At 45.8% G+C, this 22,718-nt stretch overlaps 2 protein-coding genes across 3 annotated transcripts in view; both read right to left on the bottom strand.

The window, feature by feature from the left end:
- Positions 1–1,428, bottom strand: part of WIPF1 (WAS/WASL interacting protein family member 1) — a 54,903-nt gene extending 53,475 nt beyond the window's left edge. Inside the window, exon 1 of one of the 2 annotated variants that reach the window (XM_062615862.1) lies at positions 891–1,428. In XM_062615862.1, the coding sequence (XP_062471846.1) occupies positions 891–1,056 (166 nt within the window). In that variant the 5' untranslated portion in view covers positions 1,057–1,428. The remainder of the gene's footprint in view (positions 1–890) is intronic. The other variant, XM_062615865.1, reaches the window with a different exon arrangement.
- Positions 1,429–6,624: 5,196 nt separating this feature from the next.
- Positions 6,625–16,895, bottom strand: CHRNA1 (cholinergic receptor nicotinic alpha 1 subunit). Its single transcript, XM_062615855.1, has 9 exons — positions 16,531–16,895; positions 14,549–14,694; positions 14,381–14,425; positions 13,850–13,959; positions 13,433–13,628; positions 12,636–12,873; positions 11,297–11,520; positions 9,767–10,006; positions 6,625–7,854 (listed from the first exon to the last, which is right to left on the bottom strand). Exons 1-9 carry the CDS (start codon positions 16,568–16,570, stop codon positions 7,723–7,725), a joined length of 1,371 nt encoding a protein of 456 aa, XP_062471839.1. The 5' UTR covers positions 16,571–16,895; the 3' UTR covers positions 6,625–7,722.
- Between the last annotated feature and the right edge of the window lie 5,823 nt (positions 16,896–22,718).

Genomic DNA, 22,718 nt, shown 5'->3' with positions numbered 1-22,718 from the left:
GTAGCAGCTGAAGAACACCTACTCTCAGAGAAAGGATGTAGCCCTGCGCTGCACAAGGTGTTTATTAAAAGATGAAGCACAGCCATTACAACAGCAGAGTTAAACAAAGGGGAAGACAACCTAAACCTTAAGACTGTTTACTTGAGGTTTCCAGACTTGATGCCTCCAAAAAGCCCCCAGGAGCCAGCTCGCAGGGCATAGACCTACTTTGGTTGCCTTCATTGTAAAGGCTAACTACAAGGCTCGTCTCAACATTCGCTGTAGATGAAACCACTTGAGGGAGGAAGGCTGAAACACAAACACCTACATGAGCGACTGTAATGACACCCTGCTTAGGTGCCACACATGTGGGTAGCAGCCTGTGCCATGACCCCAATGCAGGTCCCCCCACCCTGTCACAACAGCCAGGGTGCCACAGCACGGGTGGACACGGATGCCAGCAGCCACCTCCTCGGAGGCCCATGCAGAGGCACGGTCAGCCGCCAAGAGGGACCGAGGGCTGCGTTCGGAGGCCAGCACCATCCTCCATCCCGGGCACGCACCCAACCCTGGGGAAAGCGGGAAAGCAAGGGGGAAGCAAGGAAGGATCTCAGCCCTGGCTTCGGAAGGCAGGAGAAGCGCGTCCCAGCCCGAGACAGAGCAGTCTGGAAGAGAGAAAGAGAAAACAAGCACGAAGCGAGACTCGGCTCCCGGGCCAGGGGCAGCCGCTGCCCGCCCCGACCCTTGTACCCGCTGGTCCCGCGGGGCCGGGGGTTGCGCCGAGCCGAGCCGCCCCAGCGGGGCCGCCGCAGGGGCCCTGCCCGCTCCTCACAGACCCCGCGCCCCGCCGAGAGCGGGAAGTGAAGCCCTGTCCGCCTCCCACCGGGGCCGGCAGCTCGGCGCCCCCTTACCGCGCTCCGGGCGGGCTAGGCGGCCGGAGCTGACAGCAGCTCCCGCCGGCGCTCCAGCCGCTGCGACGGCCGGGACATGTTGGGCCGGACGGCTATTTATAGAGGCAGGAAGCGGCGCGGCTCGGCTCTGGGGCGCCGCTCCCCCGCCGCCAGCGCCGCTGCACATGTCCCGGCCCCGCTGACAGCCCGCCCGGCCCGGGCGTCCCGCCGTCACTCCCCCGTCTCCCGGGGTCGTGGTGCCCGTTCTGTCGGGCCCTGCCCGGCCGTCGGAGAGAGGGTTTCCCGTGGGGTGGCTGTTCCAGGAGGCGTGGGGGTGCTGGTAAAGGCCGTGCCCCCCGCCCGGACCTGCGGTCCTTCTGTCGCCGGTATTCAGTGGAAGTTAAGCACAGCCAGAGTTAACGAGATAACCTCATTACAGGGAAGGGTTTTCAGGTTCCCAAGTGCTAACGACCAAAACTATGAACATCGGTAGCTTTTCCAGGGATTCATCCTCTTCAGACCCTCACCGGCTCCCTGGCTATGCCCATTACCTGCGTTGGCAGCTCTGCTTTCTATAACCTGTTGGCCTCCATTGCCCTGCTGGCAGGGAGCGCTGGAGGGAAGAGGTGTGCTGTGCCTTCCCCGGGACCTGCCCCGCCTTCTCGGAAGGCTGAAAACCCCTGAGACTGTTAAGCAAGATCTCCTCTCACCCCAGCTCCTGATGCTCTATTTGTCCGCAGAGCTCTCTACACACTTCGTTTTCCCTACCTGCCTCCCATGGCCTTGATAGCAGCCAGCAGGGGAGGGGTAGTGGAGCTTGGGGAACGGCAAGGCAGCAGGCAGGGACACACACAGTGGAGTAAAAATGTAATTAAACAGTGAGGAAGAGGTACTTGCTTTTCCCTTTTTATGTTTGCAGTATGCCAAGGTGTGGGAAGGTCAATTACTCCTCTCTACATGATGCCCCAAAAGGCATTTGTGCATCTTACCTCAATTAACTCACACAGAGATAGCTTTGCCAGACAAGCAATAGACTCTGCTTCCTTTTCCCTGTCAGCTTGGCTAAGTTTTCTAGAAACAAAACTTTTGTTAATGTTTTTGGGTCTTGAACGGAAAACAGCCCAAAGTATGTGTAATGGCATAGCCTGGGCAGCTAGGAGCAAGGTTTGAAGGATAAGACCTGTGTCCTAAGTGCCTGTTTGAGCCAATACATCGATCCTACATGCTTCTGCCTCAGTAGGATTCCACCTTTTGGAGGTATTTGGGTGGGTTTTGTTTACTGTGTGCATGAACGTGGTCAAGCCAGCACCCACATTACACTGTTATCTAAAACATATGAAATTAGGGACCTATGTCCTGAAGAACTTATGTATATTCTTGATTTACTTGTAGCAGCATGTCCCAGCAAAATCAAAGAATGAGTAGTGTGTGTGCTCAGCTACTTTCATGTTTTGACCAGGAGATGGCCAGCTGCCCAAAGACACAGCATTATGGTCAGGCATGCAGTCCTAAGAGCAATGGCATTACTGATTTGCCTTTAGTGTAAAGTTTCAAACCTTTGCCAGGCTTTTATGTAGGTAATGTCTCTGTTTCTGTGTCATTGCACGATTGGAGCATTACAAGATGGACACAAAACCAAGTACCATGTTTTCTCTTTACCTTCTTCTGACCCATGCACACAACATAGATCAGCTTGCAAGCAAAACTCACGGAGCTCACAAATGGAAAAACTGCCGATACTTTGTGTTTACTGTCTTTACAGACCTAACGCTCCCTAAAGAGGGTCACAAATTCACATGAGGTTCCTAAGCACGGCATACTGCATTCGGGTCATTGATTAGCTGAAGAGTCACGTAGAGGCAAACAGCTTCCTCCTGTCTACGCACTGGGGAAATACCATGTGATGTGTTTATTCCAGGCTCCATATGGGATAAATAGCAAACACTGATACAGATCTGCTTGGCTGTTAAAAGTTGGGAGGACGTGCTGTGATGGGAGATCTGTGCTGAGATGAAGGGAAATGGTGACAGCCCTTGCTAGCAAAGAGTTCTGCCTTTATGGCAAATCCACTGAATGACCCATAAGGCTTACAACTAAAGCTGCAGCAGCTTACAGACTCCTTTGGACTCTTGCCTGTGGGTCAGTCTGGCCTGTCACATGGTAACGAGTGAAATTGTCTGGTCCTTGTTGTAGATAACCCCTCTACAGGCAACGGAACTCAGCAGGGCTCTCACTGGGCATGGAAATGATTGCCTGCAGGTTAGCTGCTTTCCATAGCTCTGCCAGTCCTGTATCAGGGTTTGAAGTACAACTGTTTTAAAGAACCTTTTGCAAAGCAGTGCATGATTGTCCTGCCTGCAGCTAGGATTTGGCTTCTAGAAAGGGAGAAAGTACTCCAGAGCTTTGTTAAAGTCAGTGTCTGTGCAACATTCCTCTGAGGGAAGCATGGGAGACTTTGCACCAATTTCACAATTTTTCAGGAAGAGAAAGAGGGAGGGAGGGAATTTACAACCAGGAGCGTGTCTAGGGGCTGGAGGCTGAGCTAGACTTTGGCACTAGTAAACACACGAAAATGTGAGGTCTTGTGACTGGATCCAGGCAGAGCAACCTTCTAAAAGTGTCCAATCCTGATAGCATTTTTGGTGTGCTAAACTATCAGTGACTTTAAAGGCAACATCTTGCATGCCACGATACCAGAAAACAAACGTTTTCAGGGAGGTAATGTGCTTCCTTTCTCCAACAGCAGCACAGTGTTTATGCACTTTGCAGGGCCTATGTTACATATACTCTTTCACCCTGCTGTCCTGACCTGCTGTGGTTTGCTTCAGCTGTGGAAACAGGAACTGCTGAGTCAGCATGCTGATGAAACTCACACTGCTTTCACACATCTCTGGGGAGGTGGCCACAGCAAGGAGGTTGGCAGCAGCTTGTATTTTGGAGAAAAAATGAGCACTTAAATTGTCCTACAATTGCCTGAAACAATAATCTTAAATAATCTGAGTTCTTAAAAACTCTCAAACTGAAGGAGGCTTTAGAACCCAAACACTAGTTGCAGGTGAATGATCATACCTGGCATATGCAAGCTCATAGAATCATAGAATAGTTAGCTTTGGAAAGGTCCTTAAGACTATCTAGTTCCAACCCCCTGCTATGGGCAGGGACACCTCACACTAAACCATGTCATCCAAGGCCCTGTCCAACCTGGCCAGGCCCTGTCCAACCTGGCTCCATCCAGGGATGGAGCATTCACAACTTCTTTGGGCAAGTGAATGTCATTTTCCCCTCACTCTTGATCAACTCAACTATGTTTTACAGAGCTGAGATCCAACCATCTGAATAGACAGAATAAGGCCATCAACTTTAGCTCATCTGCCTGCTGACGATAGAGAGCAGCAGCGTGTTCTCATTACAGACTCACACAGAGGTTGAATTGCTCCCTGGGAGCTGGTACAAGGTAATAGACTTTAAAAACTCAAATAACCCCCTCAGAAGGGTCAAGTCCCTGAACAGCAGAAGTGCCAAAGCAGAAAGAGATTTGGGGGTGACTGCATCTTTGAGAGCAAAGTACCCATGGTACAGTAGTTAATGGTCATCCAAAGGAATGGGAAGGGGAAAGTTAATTGCCAAATTGCATAAAAAATGAAAAGAGAATCAGGCTGAAGAAGGTGAAAAATGTTCCAGAGAGCTACTCTATTAAGGACATAAATAGGGTGTTATCAACAGGCTCAAAGTGAATTAAAGCAGCTTTAGTCGTAAGAAGATGGCAGTTAAAAGAGGGACATGTTAATTTCTCAAGGTACTATCACTATGAAAGCAACACCTTCTCACCTGGAGATGTCTGTTATGCTTTCATTTAAGTGGTGGCTGCTTGCTTCAACACAGTGTTTGCACTTCTCTGTTTTTCACACTTATTAGGGAGATTTAGCAAGTGAGAACTGCCAGTCAAAGCTCAGAGCCAAAAGTTGCCTGTTAAAGGCAGCAAGGCAGCAGAGATGCACATGCAGATCACACAAGTATCATCCATGTCCATCTCCCTGGGGGGTGCTGGTGCTACCCATGGAGGAAAGTTTAGTGTTAAGATTGCAGGGAGAGACTACATGAGAAATTGTTAGACAATATGTACTTAGACATTGACAGAGAATTATCTTTGACAGTGACTGAGGCAGCACATTTACAACCCCCAAAGCTACTGTTTTAGCAGGATACAGCTGTGCTGACATGTTAAAAAGGACAGTAGCAGATGAGAAGGAATAGTCTGTTTGTAGGTAAAAGTGCTCTCCTTCAGTAGATACTCTCAGTAGATGCATACTGGTAATGGCATGTTAGTGGTATGCAGGAAAAAGGCATTCACAAAGGTGAACTAGAAACAGAGAATAAAGACGACTGGGACAATCTGAGTATTCAAAGCAAAGCGAAAACCAGATGCAGATGAACTCTCTCCTGAAGTGTGCTCATTGGTGCCTGGAGTACCATCTGTCTGGAGAGTCAGGGTACAATGCCCAGATTCCGCAACCTGAGAAAGGGAAGTTTTTAGGTTTTATTTTTGCCGGGTGTTACATCTTTAGAGATGTGAATAGTTCATCAAGACTTGGAGCAGTAGGAAGGCAGAAGGTTTGCTGTGCACATAAGACAGAACAATTGAGAACAAATTAACATTTTCAAATAAATAATTTCAGAACTTTTTATGAGCAAGTGGAAGGAAAACACTGCTATGTGGTAGCTAGCTTTATATGAACAGAGCTGGAGAAGCAAGCAGGCAGGCACTCAAGATAGGTGCAATTTGGAGGCCAAGACCCAGATATGCTTTGAGGAAGCTGGGGAAGCTGAACAAAGGTCCTGTAGACATTCACCATGAATCTTGTTATTTGATGTTTGTTTTTAATGCTGATTCAACCATATGCTGCTCTAAGAGGATTGTTCTGTCAATTTTAGTGCCAATCACAGTCTCTCCAATTAAGTCCCAGGCACTGTTACACTGCAGCTTAGCTCATCCTGAGCCAGGGAGCTGTGTGACTCCCTTCAAGGGCTGAGCGCAGAGAGCTGGCACTGAAGATAAACAGAGCTGCAGCAAGCGCTCCATCTGTCAGCAGAGGCTTCACCCAGCATACATCTTCAGTGATCATTTAGAGGGATAATGATCATCCAGGGAGGCAAAAGACCCCATAATCTAAACAGTAAGAGCTGAGCAGAGGCCTACAAGTGACCAATTGCCACAGACAAACGGTTTGCTTTGCTTAGGACTGCAGCTCACCAAAACATTGTCCAGCAAACACTATGCAATGACGGAAGTATTGCACAAGTGCCTGATTTTCCTTATAGAGCTTTTCAAATGCCTGTCCTCTGCAGACAGGACACATTCCTGTAGAGTATTAACACATGCTCTACATTTATTAAACTCACAGCAAATTGTTCACAGCTGTTAGCAAAGTAGTTCTATTGGCTCGGAGAACCAGCTGGGAAAGGTGAGTAACTTCCATGAGTTGCCCCACCTCGCCTTAGTTATTTTTGAGGAAAACCAGGCAGCACGCTAGTATTTCCACGCTGTACTATTGAAACGCACACAGGCTTGCTGCTTATGTCGAATCTTTACTAAACCCCACAGCTGCTTGGCCAAAGGCAGCACTACTTTGCTGTAGCCACTAGAGTGAGCTGCTGCTCAACATTTGAGCAAAGTTTGGGCGATTTTTTGTGCTGCTCAGAAGAGGAGGTGTCGTTTTGTCATACATAAGGAAAACCCAGACACACACCTGCCCTACGAATGATCTTTGTGATGCTGTGTCTGACTTTAATGCTGAGGATCTATTTCAGCAGGGCAGGGGACAGCTTTCAGGGAGCAGAGATAATTTGTTTAAGCTGGTTTACTGTGCAACCCAAAATTCAAAGTTGCCCCAACATTAGCCATCCCTCAGAATGGAGAGATGAAACCGACCTTCCCAACACGGAGTAGGCTGAGTACAGAGATTATTTTATGGATACCACCCATTCTGCTCCAGCCTAAACTTTTCCCTTAGACTGCAGTCACAGAAGACCTCTGCTGACAGCTGAAAATCCTGAGTATTAAAACATAATGAATGTGGGGCTTCTTATAATGAGTATTAGCAGGCAGAAATGAGAGGGCAGCAACTGCAGCATAGTCACTGGGATGCCTAATGATCACGAAGCAGTGCTCAGTAATAAAACAGGGCAAAAAAAATCCTCCTCTACAAGTCCTTTACCAAGGGACTTGACAGCAAAAAATGTCAATGGGACCCAACTGGCTGAGGCTGGACCATTCCCACAGTAAGGAATACTATGCTCTCTTTGCTGCATCAAGAGTTTCTACAGGTAAAGCCACATATGACAGTCATTTCAGATTTGTGCATGAAAATCCAGTGCTTTATCGAGGAGTTTGCTGGCTACATCTAGTGTTGCAAGAGGAATCATCTGTGATGCTGCCAATAAGAAAACCACAGAGCAGATATTGAAACCAGCTTGAATGCTAAAGCTCGATACAGATTTACAGCTCAGCTAAAGCTTATTAGGCTGCTATTGATTTCACTGGAATTGTATCTGTGGGTTACAGAGTCAGACAGTCTTATTAATACATTTACATTTTTAATAAATGGTGAAACAGATCAAAACCTGGCTGACAGCCATTCAGCCTACCAATAATGTGAGTGCTGCTTTTTGGCAATGAAATACCACTGAGCGGCAGCTCAGAGTTGCTAAGTATGGAGCCTTACATTTTATTATCCCTGCTCTCTCCCAGAAGGGACAGATTCCTGTCTGTGAAACTTTCGGAGGCTGGCCAGGTTTTGATGGTTGAGATGCTTTCAGATGCTGACCAGGCTAGCAAATCGTTTCCAGTTGATGTTCATCCTTGCTGATTTAATTCAATAAGGCGACCAGCAAATACAGCTAATGTTCCTATAATACAAACTAGCATAAATATGCCAAGGAGAAGATGATCAACCACCATCGCAACAAACTTCCATTCTTCTGCAGCCTGGGAAAGAAACAAAGGAGATGGTAAAGTCTCTGCAGAGCCACGTTTGTTATGGGAACTCTTGTAATCTACTGTCTTGAACAACCGAAAGCTTCTTCCTTAAGTTGCACTATGCAAAAAATACTTATTTTCCTCTCAAAGGAAAATGTTCAGAAAGCCTAAACAACCTAGAAATACAAGTTTCAAGCTTATATTGTTTAGCAACCCTAGCAATTTAGTGAACAATTTCATTAAAAAGAAATGTTAAAAAGCTTAATTTTTAAGCAAATGGTTGCTTTTGACAGAGAGCTTGAAACGTTGAAAGCAAAATGCTTAACTTGGCACAACTGGCTTGTATTTTTCTATTGCTTTTTAAGTCTCATGGGATATCTAAGCAATTTCCATTAATTTAGCTCTTTCCATGCCTAGTATACACTCTAAGGCATGGGAAAACCTTCTCTGTAGCAACCTTAGTCTTTTTTCCAGCTATGGGACACTCTGAACCACTTGCTTTTCCACTGATGCTTTTGGTGGGAACCCAGCACTGTAAGAGTGAAGTGCCAAATGCAGCAGGGCTGGGATTTCCACCGTGTAACTCTGCCTTACAGAGTGACATGTACTGGCCTAAGGTACCCTCTACTTTGCCTTAGTTGCTCCACAAGTAGAAGAGGCTGTTGTAATTTAGGAGTCACTGCTAAGAGGTCACTGTTTTAAGGTGTTCATAAGTAATGAAGTGGCAGCCTTCAGAAGCCACAACCTTCAGTTTATTTGGGGAACTTGGCTTTTGAAACCCCCTGGAAGTGATATCAGCAGTGCCCAGATGACACAAGCAGTTGGGCTCCACTTCCGAATGGAGCACTTGCCAGTAACCTGAAGACCCTCTTTGTAAGTCTAGGAGGAAGTGAAGCCCAGAGATCCTGAAGCTACGCCAACCCTGCTGAGGGTAAGACTTGATCTGTAGAGAGGGATAGGAGTCATGGGGAACATGAGACTACAGCCAGAGCCGTTCCACATGCTCCAGGAATTTGGTCACAGGAAAAAACAACATGGTGTAAATCCTGTCCGTGGGAAGGAGGCACATCCTTTGCAAGAGCACAGGCCAAATTACTGTCCTGGAGAACTCTCTCCCCATCTTCAGGCTAGCCTGCAGCTCAACACCAAAGGGCTATGTTCATTTAGAAAGGTGAAGTACCAGGACTGAATTACCCATCCAAAAGCTGTGATAACTGAAATAAAAGAGGGGGTTAATCCCATTGAACGTGTTAGAAGGCAGCAGAGCTAGGTTTTCCCAGGGAACACTGCCATATGTGACTCCACACACATTTATTCTTTGGCTTGCAATGTGGAAAGAGTCAGTAATCAGAGTACCTCATGACGTGCTTCAGTCGCAGGGACTACTTGTAGCATTCAGGAATAAACCAAAACCTTCTCAAAAGTGGAGTTCTAATTTGTAAGTTATGTTTAACACTTCTCAGGTAAAATGACCAGCTTTTCAGAGTTCAGCTTGCTTCCTGGCTTTCACAAGTGACAGGAGCTCGCTTACTGTAGGGGAAGATGCCTGAGTGGGAGATGGGAGGAATGTGTTTTGGATCTTGCTTACAGCTCTTGAAACTGCTTTGCTCTCACAAACGCTCCATCTCCACAGCTTCACATACCACAGTTGGAAAACTATAGCACTGACACTTTTTTTCCTTTTCCTTTTTTTGGGGGGGCAAGATTCAGTTGCCATCTGTGAAAATTCTCTGTCGCTCCTTGTTAACTGCATCAAGGGGAGAAGACTGTCCCTTGCTAAACACAAACCAGGGCTTGGAGTGGTTTTGTGAGGCAGGGATATTTTGCCAAAAAAAGAAAAAAACAAACCCCAACAACAACAACAACAAAAGACTTAGCAATTTGAAAGCAAGAAATGAATCATGCACAAAGAATGCCTTACATTGCTGGCTTCTTGGTCTGATTTCATAGTTTCCGCAATGTATTTGATTCCCTCTATGGCATTTTTCACATCTGGATTTTTGGTAAGCGGGGAGTAGAAGTTGACAGGCACAGAATCTGGCTTCCCAGAGATTTCTGAAATATCAATATCTTCTGAAAAAATGTTTTTGTCTTGTTTATCCCTGGATGGTCGTTTCATTGTAGAGAAAAACATGATGTTTGGGATTGTGTCAATAAAGATCTGAAAGCAAGGAGGGAGAAGACAACAGTTGCTGGTCTGTGAGGCTGTGTTACAGATGCAGCTGCTTACTGAACAAAGGCAAGCCTCTCTGGTCCCAGATGCTTCCCACACTGGATCAGCTACAGATCCTCTCTGAGTATGTCATAGCCCATGCCTCAGTCTCACAGGGGCTTTTGTCAGCCTTATGTCCTAGGGCAGATGGAGTCACCTGCAGGCCTGTCACGTGTGATTTGGAAACCGTTTTCCCCTGCCATATAGCCAGCATCTACCCATGGAGGGGTGTGCGATGCCCTGGAGCAGAGCCTCAGCTAGTGGAAGCTGACAGAGCTCTATCAATCTTGTCTAATTTGGAGCATATTGCTTATGAATCTGGCTTGAAGAATGGACTACAAAGGATCTCTTTTGGCTACTTATGTTGGACTTTGCTATTACAAATGCACATAAGATCTACAATAATTTCCTTTGGAATAACAGGCTTGCTGCCAGAGCATTTTTAAGCACATGGAGTGTTTGCCTGTTGAAATCTCCCTTCTGCAGGGCTTGTTTGTGCTGCAGAGTGAATCTGATGTAAGCAGTATCCTTAGAAGTATAATTACAAATACAGAGAACAGTCTCCTGTTCACTTTCTGGTTTAATATGAACCCAGGAAGGTTTAAAAAAGCCAAGAATGACTGAATGGCTCCTCTTGCGTACTGTCTCTCTGGCAAAGAACTTGTAGGAAAAACTGGATGTCTGTCATTACATCTTGTGGTTACCATTTAGACTACTGTGCAAGGATCTCCTTGCTTCCCAAGGACTACAGAGCAACTGTATTTACTGGAAAACCACAGAGAAGATCATAGCTTTTGCTAAGCTGTCTTTTGCAGTGCAAAACTGGCTGCTGAACACAGATATCTCCGATGGCCTTTGTGTTCTGCGCTCACATGGGCTGGCAAACTTGGCCACTGGCAGGCAGCAGTGCTTTGCAGTCAGATGAAGAATTAGACCAGGAAATGTAATCTGAGTCCAGCTGGACATTTTCTTTTCCCTATACCTTCATCTGCCTGTGTTTTGCCTCATCTGTTCCCTTCAAGACTACCCCAGTGGAAAGTTTTGTTGCTTAAAGGAGCACTTTAGCAGCCTTGCTGACTTTATGCACAGCTAAGTAGTAAACACTGGCTCTTGTGCCCAGAGAGACTTAACATGATGCATTTACTTCCCCAATTCTTGTTGACTTTTATTAGAAAACCTGCCAATAAAATATGGAGTGCTCAGTAGAAACCAGGAAACATGCAAAGCCATGGAACTCACCTTCCTGACCCAGTGCGGCATGGTGTGAGTGCTTGGGGAGCGGTGGTGGGTGTTGATGACGATGACCGTGATGATGATTGAAGCGATGACAAACACCATTGTAAACAGCATGTATTTGCCTATCAGAGGCACTGCACTGGAGGTGGAGGGAATCAGCTCCACTATGACCAGAAGGAACACAGTCAAAGACAGCAGGACAGAGATGCTGAGAGTCATTTTCTCACCTGCCATGGAAAAAAAAAATCAAAAAAGAAAAAGAAAATACCAGTGCTGCTGTTATCATTCAGTACAGACAATATTTATTTGACAAGATAGGATCACTATTCAGTCAAGTACACGTGACTGGTACCATCTCCCCCAGCATCCAAAGCAGTAACTAGATTGAGCAAACCTGAGCGCCTAACATAGCATCAGCTCCAGCATTAAAGTGGGAATCACCAGGTATGGCTGGGCTGAGGTATGGGTAATGGATATGGAAAGTGCCAGGAGCACTTCATGGGTTGTGCCTTTTGAATGATGGAAGGTATGCACCTGATTAGTGCTCGTTCCACAGCCCCCTGGGGGCTCACCGGCTTTGCTCTCTGTCAGGCTCATGCTGGGCTAAGCGGGCAGACAAAAATCACATCTGACACCAGAGGTCAGCCTCTATTTGAGATCTTCCTGCATGCAGGATGTCAGAAATGAACCGCAAAACATGATTAACATCTTGTTTTTCTATCCAGTTCAACTTTATAGAAAGTTTTCCACTGAAAAAAACCCAAACCAACCCAAACCCAAAACCCAACCATCAAGTATTTCATAAAAGAGGCTTAATTAAATTAAGCAGTATGAAAAGCTGACACAAGGTCAAATGAATGAAACAGAGGAAATGGCTGCAGGGAGCAAGAGCTGCTCAGCAGCGACAAATGAGACTGAATAGGTCAAGATACTCTTTGTACATGAAGCAACGTGTGTGAACAGATAAGTTCTCTCCTCTAACACAGTGCAAAAGGGCCTCAGTCACCCCTATGTGCTCACTTACTCTGTGATACACTAACACACTAACTCCTACCTATGGCAAGCCATAAAAATCAACTAGCTAAATCTTTGTTGTGCAGAAGTTAACTGGACAGTTAATCAGTGATTTCTGTGAGAAACAGCCCAATTTAATTATACCAGTAGCTTCAGCTTTCAGCACTTATGCTTTGCAGAATGTTTAGAGCCATTATTTTGAGCTGAAATGTCCAGTTTCAGTAGGTGCTGCCCTTTGAGTTGTCTAGTGATTTCAAATACTGAGAATTTCTCAGAAGCTTGTTAGAAGAGCAATTTCTATGGCAGTAGAACACATAAATTTACGTACCTGAATCTGTGGGTAGGTAGAAAACAAACCCGGTTAAAAAGGAGAAGAGCAGACAGGGAATAATGACATTCACGATGAAGTAGAGAGGCAGGCGCTGCATGAGGAAGTGGTAGGTGATATCCAGGTAGGGGGTGTCAGGGCAGCAAGCGTAGTAAACCCAGTGCTTCCAGCCACGGTAATCCTTCATCACCCACTCCCCACTCTCCATGAAGTTACTCAGATCTGGGCGATCACTCTCCTGACAGCAAAAAAATTACATTAGATGCTCTGAACTAAATCAGAACTTGGCAATTCCTCAGTGACAGGACTCCCAATAACTCAGGTACTTCCTGCATTTTTGTGAGCAAACAACTCGTCTTTGCTATTTTGCTTTAGAATATCATCCTCTGCACAGCATTCAACTAAATATTTTACAGAAACACTTAGGGGTAGTTGACTAAAGAGAAAGACTGACTAAATATTTACAGATAGGAGACCTACCTGAGAGAACAGGCAAAAAGTCCTTGGAAATGCAAAGTCATGAGCAGAGAAAAAGCAACCCACCACTCTCTCCCAAAAATGTCAAAGCATAGATGGGTAGGAGACTGTTAGGGCACAGGAATTATGCATATGCAGAATTTTAGAAGGTAAACAAGGCAATTTTGTGCTAGATCTACAAACAGGGCTTTTATAATTTACGGGTAGTGCCTGCTTGATTTTCAGTCAGAACAAGGTTATATCCCATTCTAAATCTGAGATTCCTCTAAAAATACATCCAGCTCTTTACTGCTTTTCCCCATTACAAGCTCCTTGCTTACCGGGTTAATAACAACCACTGTACCATCATACGTCCAAGTTCCCAACTTCATACTGCAGTTCTGCTGGTCGAATGGGAAGTGCGTGACTATAATCTCACAGTAACTTTTGAAAATAGCTGGTGGTGTCCAGGTGATCAGGCCTGTGTGCTCCAGGAGGACTTTGGTGTATTTAACAATGGCAAAATCACCATCTGCACTGCAAAAGGAACAAGGACATTAACAGCAATATGGGCAGCTTAATTAACACAGTCACAAAAGGAGTTCTCTGACTGCAGATCAACTGGTTCCCCAGTTGTCATCGTGCCTGCTGCTGCAGAACCTTGGTCTGAGGCATGGTACCCAGGGCCCAGATGCTGTGTGAAAGCAGCCCATGGGGCAGCAGTGCCCCCCCCTCCCCAGGCAGCCGGCACCCCTTACTTGTTGTAAAGTACAAGATCTGGCCGCCAGATATCGTCTGAGGGGATGCGGATTTTTTTCACACCACCGTAGTCATCCGGGTTCCACTTGAGGTTGACATCTGTCCATTGCTAAAGAGGGAGGAGTTCAGCCACTGAGAGCCTCTTCCAGCACTTCTGGGGGCAGTTTGGGTACTGCCTAGAAATAAGCACCTCCCTTGCTTTGGGATATGGAGGTAAGCATAAGCATATGCTATCGGGATCCCCAGCTAAGTTTTTACATTAACCTAAAATTTGGCTTAAAAAGCTTATTAAAAAATTAATATACACATATGAAAGATAAATATACCAAAAGTGTACTGTTAGAAAGATAATACAAAATGCTTTTCTTCAGTTTCTTTAGGGACTAGCACATTTTGTTCTTGAGACCCAGAAAGAAGACATTATCTGCTAGCTGACCACCTGTCCAACACAGCAATTAATAGTTACTTTCTGGCTGTGTCTTGTGTATTCATTTGAAATGGATTTAATGGATGGCACAATTTATAGTTACCTGTTTTAGGCGCACATTGGTTGTCACAATCTGATTTACTTCATCCTTAAAAAAAAAAAAAGGAGGAGAAAGCAGTAGCAGCAAACATCAGGATTATAGGAGAAAAACTTAGAAAAATGATACCATTTGGCACTATCACAGTTAATAAGCCAGCGGTTCATACTGTACCACGCTAATAAGCTGAATGAGCTGCAGCCCAACAGTGACGACGACAGCATCCCGATGGTCCTCCACTGGTCGCACCACCTTGTTGTAGTCCTTGAACAAGTCCTCGACGAGGCGAGTCTCATCTTCATAGCACAGGACCAGCCCAGCTGTAGAACAGCAGGGGTGGCATCAGTGAGACGGGACAGAGAACAGGCTACAGCACCGTCAGTCCAAGGTGGGCATGAAGGAAATGCCATCAACAGCAGGTGGCTGGTGGAGTCCTGTATGACTCCTCATTTCAGGTGTGCATTATGTGCATTGCAAACACTGTCAGCAGGGGTAAGGTATCTAATCTGGAGGTCAGTTTAGGAATAAGGCAACAACAGTCTTCAGACAGGAGATGAACAAAAACAAATAGCCATGACTGTGGACATCAGACTGAGCATTAGGAATCTCTCCCAGGATCTCCCAGCCCGCAACTGTGCTTATATACAGTACTTGTGGACTGTTAAGCACAGAGAATACCAATAATCAGGGATTTCTAATGATGCTTACTTCATCTTCAATTCCACTTGCCTGTAACAGTGACATTAAAGGACAGGGCCAAGCACAAGAAGACACTGAGGTGAAAGCACCATCCAGACTCCTTGTGTCTGAAGTTTAAATCAGAGGAAGAGCTCCTCTCATTGACTAGAATTGCTCAGGTTTTACTCATGGTGAGAGAGAAGGAAACCCTTCACAATGTGGTCTTATATTTCCCTCTCCTTGGGGAAGGTTTCAACCTGTCCTTGGAGATCTCTGCCCACAGACTGCTCAGCGTGACTTGGCAGTGCTACAGAGAAGAGCCCTTGTGAGAGCATCACGAGTGAAAATGGCAGGCAGCAGCTTTGTTTCATGTGCATTGTGCTCCTGAGGGGTGAGGGCTCAGATCCCCACCTCACAGAAACACAGATGAACCCCAGATAGCCTGTTGCAGAACAAGCAGGCACATCATGTGCTCAGACTGTAGTGGCTTCACTGTTAAAGGGGAAGGGAGGCTTGGGGATGTTTTTGTATGTACCCCCTCTTTAAGGCAGTGAGAAGGAACAGACCACCTGAACCTCACCACAAGCATTTTTGGCATATTCAAGCCTTGCCTTCCCCTCTCTCAGTCTGAATCTGGGCCACTGAAGTCAACAAGACTTTTGCTGCTGACTCCAAGCTAAGCCAGGATTTCCCCTTGTTTCCTAACTGACTTTTCATCAGCTCCTTTCATACAGTTGAGCTGCCATGCCAAGGATTCCTCCTTGACCTTGTCCTGCTGTGAGATGGTATTAAAATACTTGGGTACCACTGAGAAAAGCTGTCTGCCACAGACAAGCAATGCTTGCTTCCCCTGCCAGGAAGCAGCACTGGGGTGGGCAGGAGTCATCTTTCCACTTCTACGTTATGTTTAAAGTGTCACATTTAAGTCAAACTCTTGGCTATACTATATTAATGCAATTAAAATATTCCACATTGATACCTTCTGGTGTGGCTTGGTAGGAATTTAGTATACTGACTTTAGTGAAAAGTTTTTAGGATCACAAAATACTCATTCTTTCAGAGGACCAAATAAAAGGACTTATCCCACTACAACACATACAGCTGCAAATCAATTCTACTTCCTTGTCAGTAGTTCCACAGCTTAATGAAACTTTTTGTAATGAACTTTTACATTTCAAGCCATGTTTATTAGAGCTTTGCACATATTTTGGAATACACGTAGCACTAGAGTACATGAGAACACGGCAGAAAGACAATTAAACACAAAAATTATCACTTCAAAATATCTGAAATTACAAATATCTGAGCTGTTACCAGTGCACTCCAAAGTCCTGGTTTAAACAATCTGGTGTGTTCATAAAACCTTATCAGCAGGACAGGCTCCTCCCAGAGCACACATTCACCCATAATGATGGATGGTCCTGCACACTCAGGAAGTAGCTGACCCCTGTTCAAAGCAATAGCTAGAACACCTTTACCTGCAGAGACGAGGAGGAGTATGTGATGGACCTTCATCATCCGCTCGCTGCAGTCACACAGACAGATGCACACACAAAGCGCCTATGAGGTCTCTTTGGAGAAGGGCTGTGCTGCCTTTCACCAGGGTGCTGGCGAAATATAGCCACCAAGGTATTGATTTACAGCACCTGTTTTTGGGAATGACAGCTGAGAGCCACTGCGCCACTGGGCTGGAAACAGGAGAACAATGTGTCAGCAGGCAAATATCTCCTGGAGTTTACAAAAGGTCATTTTCACAAGTGACTATCAGCCTATAAAGAAAAGAAAGAATTATCTGTAGAATAATTGAACATCTTGGTGAGAACTCAGAAGCTTCCCAGGCTGCAGACCCATCCTTTGTGACCACAGCAACTTCCCAGATTTGGGATTTTGTTTCTCTGGAGGAAAACAGAGCACAGCCATTTATTTCGGATGCACCTTCACCAGTGTACAGACTGCACTGGGGTGAGGCTGCCCCCTTTGTTTCACAGGTGGACGAGAAATGCTGAGGAAGTGAAGAAGTATGTTCAAGGGAGATCGATCTCCTTGAACCTACCGGGATTTTCAGAAGGTACTCGATAGAGTTCCCCCCTTTAAAGCTGTTAACTAACCTCAGTAACCTGAAGAAGGAGGAAAACCCTCCCACAGATACCTATAGACTTACTGAGCTGTGATAGGCAAATGGTGAGAATATGATCAGTTTGTATAGCATGGCAGATCCAATGGTGTGCGAGTTCTTGCTCATTATTGTTATTTTTATTGATTATTCCATAAATCACCTGGAAAAGGAGTGAAAAAATTATGTGTTTCATAGTAACATTCAGTTATTCAGGCAAAGAAAACAACCGTGAAGCATTATATATATATATATATATATACACACATGCATATACACAAAACAACCTCCTCTGAGCTCACCAATATCATACAGGAACAAAATATTGAGGTAGACCATTGTGTGAAGTGCTCAGCAGCGTGAGAAAAGCAAGTCCATCAGTTTCCAGGAGAGATGAAGCAAATATAAATCGATCGTGTCCTGAATGCTCTTTGCAGTTCTGGTCCTCCGGTTTCAAAAAGAGACTTGGAAAAGGCCCAGAAGAATGTGGCAGTGATATCCATGATATAAACCAGCTTCCGTACCTGGAACTGGTAGTATGAACCTTCAGCCTGGATGAGAAGGCTGTACAGGGCTGTGCAGGGTATGTACAATACCAAATAATCTGGAGAAGGCAGATTTGGATTCATTCACTGTGCCAGTGAGTAAAAGTAGAGGGCACCTAGGGAAACTTAAGAGTTGGCAGGGTTAACTAGGACACTCTGTCACACAGTATGGCTGCAGTAGAACTTGGTGCTACTGAAGTGCTTGGTTGCCAGAAGTGTGTGTGTGTGTGTGTGTGTGTGTGTGTGTGTGTGTTCAGAAAAATTAGTTTGATAAATTAATTTTACGCTGTTAAATAAAAAACCCCTCCAAGAAGTCTGCCACAGAAGTCCCAGACTCGCAAGTCCCAGGAAGCTTGGGCTGGTGTCCTGGAAAATAGCAATGCTTAAGCTGTTCTTGTACTTTTCCCTGGACACAGCACTAGGTGACCTGACCTGCCACGACCATTCTTATACGCTGCTCCAAATTTCCTTTCCAGAAAACATTCCTCATAAAAACCTTGCTGAGTTTTGCCTCTGGGTGACACCAGACGTACTTTCTATTTCTTCTGGCTACCCTCTGTGCTGTCTGCCAGCTGCTTTGATGTTTCATGCTGGATGCCTGTATTATTTAGGTAGTTATTTTTAAATCAGTCCCCCCTCACTCGCCCCCTCCATTAACTCACCATCCAGCCTCGGCATTTACATCTACCCTCCAGTAAAAACCCTCCATTTACATAACTCTGGCCTTGTTCCTGGCCTGTGCCTTGGCCAACAGCTCCCATTGTTGCAGCTATCTTATTTCAAACAAGCGGCTGGCTGCTTCCAACCTTTATCCCAGGCTGGGCAGCTGCCGTGACCAACGGAGATACAATTGCATGGAAGCATTGCGGGAATGCTGACGATGCCCCTTCAGATCCTCTCGTGTTCTCTCAAAGCATTCCTGCCCACCCAAGGCAGAGAGGTTTGCACTGAAACAGATGGAGGAGAGTATTACCACACTCTTTGGCAGATTATAGCTCTTGGGTAACATGAGTTTCTGTCCCCCTCTCCAGAAAAGGTCTATCTGCTAGGAATCATCAGGATCCAGAAAATGTAGAAGCCCCAGAAGGTCTGCAGCCTTAGCAATGGGTTATTTCTCCTGCAGCTGAGCTAAGCACAGCCTTCCAACCTGGGAGCCAGCTACCGCTTACTGGCTGGGAGTCAGAGCTCATGCTCGAAGAGGCAGGAGCAGGTATTTGGAGAAGGCCTTTGGGGAATGACAGCCTGGCTGCAAGGAACATTCACTGGCAGAGAAACAGGACTGTTTCCTCCCCAGAAAACCGAGGCAACCCAAGCTCCTGTGGTTAAATACAGACAGAGAAGTGAATGGTGCCTGTTGTTAACAGGGGAATGTGACCAAGGTGAAAATGCAAGGGGAGGGGACAAGCTGTATCAAGGGCCTGAATCTGATCCATTGCGAAGGGCGTTTTTTTTCCTTCAGAGTTCAGAGATTTTTCTTGATGACTATTTTATCCCCACACAGAAAAACCCTTTTCACATTCATCTCAACAGCAAGCTTTCTGGCTTGGTTTATGAGCCCCCTCTGACCTCAGACAAACTCACTACCCACAGTGCTAATGGCAGGCCAGTCTCACTCATACTGTTTGGAAAGAAATAGAACTCACCGCTTGCTGCATTTTGGGAATTGCTTCTTCCACTCACGTCCCAGGAACAAGTGCTGCCAGGGCTTCTGATTGCTCCAGCCTGAAGGAAGCCAGCCGTGAACAAATACTACTGCAGGTCTCTTTGGCGCATCATAGATACCATAGAGCCATGTTACAGATGCTTTTGCCACAGTGAGGAATGCAAGATTTTCACCAGAATCTTTGTCACAGCATTGCATGCATACGTGCAAGGCCCAACTAGAAAGAGCAGATACAGGAGGCTCCCATGGCTGCAGGACCTACATGGGGAAGCAGAAGTGAAGTTAATAAAAATATTAGAGAAAACATAGATTCTGCATCAGGGACATTAAGGGCACAAAAGCTGAGAAATTAACAGTGTTCATTTAGGTTTTTTTTAGCTTCCAAATGCTGCACATGCATTTTTTAATGCATTTTGTTATCAGAAAAATGGAACTGTTGGTGACAGTAGATTGTGTCAGCACTGGATAAGAGAAGGCAGATGGTTAGACAAGTGATTTGTGAATTTGCCATGTGTTTGTTACCAGATTGCCCCTAGTTATAGACAGTATGGCACACATTTCCTGCTGGAAGCCATCTCACATGAGCCTGGCCGCTCAACACTGTTGCCACCAGATGGCAACAGATGGCCAAAAAAGATGCGGTGGGCACAGGACGGGCATTTCGGGGAGAACGACCGCAAACAATCCCTAGCAAGGGCAAAATAGGGGCAGCAAATGCTTTCAAGGAATTAACGACGGTCTTGAGATGTTAATGTACTATGCTCCCCCTGTTTATTCCAGTGCCCATAAGAACACGTTGAGTATTAATGCACATACCAATATATATTGACAAATAGGATTGAATTCCACAAGTCAAGAAATTAAGTTGCAGTTTTCCATACTGAAATGCACCTCAGCCATCATCAAATGCATTTTATCCTAACAGGTGTCTGTAGAAAACTCGTTTTCAGCATCTCTTTTCTTTGTTTTCTATTACACAGGCCAAAGGAATTGAAAATACCAAAAGCTCACTCAAAAGTGGTGATCTTGACCTCTGCAGTTACGGAGCTTACGTATTCCAGCATAGACATGGTGCACATTTATCTAATCAAAGAATGCTTCTGAGAAAATGACTTGAGTCTGGAAAGAAAGAGCAAGGAAAAGGTCCACAGTCAAAGAGAGAAAGTGCAACCACAAAATACACACTTAGATGAGTGGCATGAGTATTAATGTACTGCAGGTGAGGAGAAACACTGCTCCCCTTTAAACAGGCATCACGCTCATGGTCACGCTGCTCATACAAAAATGACATTGGCAACCGAGACTCATGTACCCAGCTTGAGTGAGACTGGTGCAGCAGTGAGAATGGAGACCAGCACTAAATGAAAACACCATCGGTTGAGATGACAGGCACAAGCTGACCAGTGTCAGAGGAATCAGTAAGAAGGCTGCAGCGTCACACTGCCTTTCTGTCATGGAAATTCCAGGAAACCAGTCCTAGAGCTGCATAAAGCAGTAGTAAACTCAATTCCACTGATCATCCCTGAGAGAGCTGCTTTTAGGGCTCCTATCTGAGTACTGAGTCTTACCTCTGGGACCTAGTTGAGTCATGCTGGACAGCCAAACAAGACAACAAAAGAGGACAAGTCCTTTAGATGTGAGGTTTGCTCTGCCCTGCTCCTGCAGGCCTCTCTTTCAGCACAGCAGCTTATGTGAGCTGCGCTAGAACGGAGAAGACAGCAAAGGAAGAGCTCTGCTGATCCATCCCCTCATGAAGATTTGTGTGCACACCAGGACTCCTCAAATACTCTGCTTCTGTGATCAGGGAAGTCCCATTCACTCTTGGGTGCAGCTAGGTGACTGTCCTTCCCCAGCAGCACAAGTCAGCAGCTGGAAAACACACTCAGCCTGGTACAGACCTTGACTACCTGGTCTGAATACAGCCTGCAGCCACCAGGCATCAGTTTTCTCTCTGCAGATGCAGAAAAATTCCATAAAGCACAAAAGTCTGGCAGCGAGGGTGGCCCGGGTGTCAAAGCTGGGATCCAGGTGGGCATTGACAGCTCTGCCACATGCTGGCAGTGGACACATCAAGGCAATGTTTAAACAGTGCTGGGCACCCAAGTGCTCTCCTGGGAGTGTCTGCCTCTAGAGATGGCACTGTATAACCATATTACATTTTGGGTACATATTCTGATGCTGATTTGCTTTTGTAGGTATATATAGTTGAGTTACTACCACTGCAGAAAGTAGAGCCTGGCGTTGCCTGAATCCCTGCAATGCATGCGTATATCATATCATACTCTTTCCCCATTTCATACATTGCCTTTCAGGAGTGGAACCACAGACAGCATTCAGCCTGAAGTGTATCTCTGGATGCACACAGTTAATGTGTTCAAATACACGTCTGGTTTTAAATGTAGGTGATTCTCCATTGGACTAACTGCAGTGCAGAGTGTTCCAGTTTAGCTTTATACAGTATCAAGCTGCTTGTTCATCTCCTTTGAGGTCTAGCACATTTTGGCCAGTATTCTGAGTTTTCCTGAAGACATGTTAAGAGGAGCTCCACTACACAGGTAGTGGAAAGAAGAGCTGAAAATCTGGGAAGTATGTTTTAATGCTTTGAAGTTGCTGCACTGGTTAGCTGCTTCTCCTACCCATTTCACAGGGGGAATGAAAACAGGTGATGAACCCTATATTTTAGCTCTTAACTGACACAGGCTCTTCTCTGATTGCTGGCCCATAAGGATGCCAATTGACTACAATCCTTTTGCAATATCATCACTCCCAAATACAAAAGCAATTAACTCCTGGAGCACGGACCACCCAATGGCACATTCCCCACATAGCCCTGGCTATGAAATGAGAGCACACGCATCCATTCAAACATCATCCGCTTGCTGCGGAGTGCCCATGTTGTGAGGCAGGTGAACTAAACCATCCTGCATCACGCCCACAGTAAGTGCAACTGGGATAAACTCCGGTGATCCTGAGGACACCTCTGCAACCCTGCAAGAGCCCCAGGATGCTGGCTGCAAGGTGCATGTTCTCTCATTGCTCGTATTAGGTAGGTAAACATGCAGAAACAAGTTTACTTTCTTTTTAATTCTGCAAATAAGCCGAGTGGCAGAGCACGTGCACGTGGTCCTTTCACACACACTGCCTTCCCTCCCTATGCCCTCATTGACCCAAGAGAACACTTAACAGAGATCTCTGCAAAGCATCCCTCTCACCTAGGGGTGCAGTGGTTGCCTTTAAAAAGTCAACATTTACCTCACTCTGCTATCCAAGCCATTACAGTGTTTTAAAGCAGGAAACACCATCCTCTAACCCATGCTGTCCATTAGCTCCAAGGGACAAATTCCT

The sequence above is a fragment of the Pezoporus occidentalis genome, unplaced genomic scaffold (assembly GCF_034315485.1).
Source record: "Pezoporus occidentalis ecotype Australia unplaced genomic scaffold, CSIRO_AGI_Poc_V1 ctg184, whole genome shotgun sequence".
In the NCBI taxonomy this organism is placed as follows: domain Eukaryota; kingdom Metazoa; phylum Chordata; class Aves; order Psittaciformes; family Psittacidae; genus Pezoporus; species Pezoporus occidentalis.
The sequence above is the reverse complement of the archived record's forward strand: the minus strand, read 5'-3'. Positions and strand labels throughout refer to the sequence as shown.

Coding starts and splice junctions, on each gene's coding strand:
- CHRNA1 (XM_062615855.1), bottom strand. CDS start 16,570: ATGATGAAGGTCCATCACATACTCCTCCTCGTCTCTGCAG. Junction 11,521..12,635: donor CTACCTACCCACAGATTCAG/GTACGTAAATTT, acceptor TTTCCATGGCAG/GTGAGAAAATGACTCTCAGC. Junction 7,855..9,766: donor CAGACCAAGAAGCCAGCAAT/GTAAGGCATTCT, acceptor TTTCTTTCCCAG/GCTGCAGAAGAATGGAAGTT.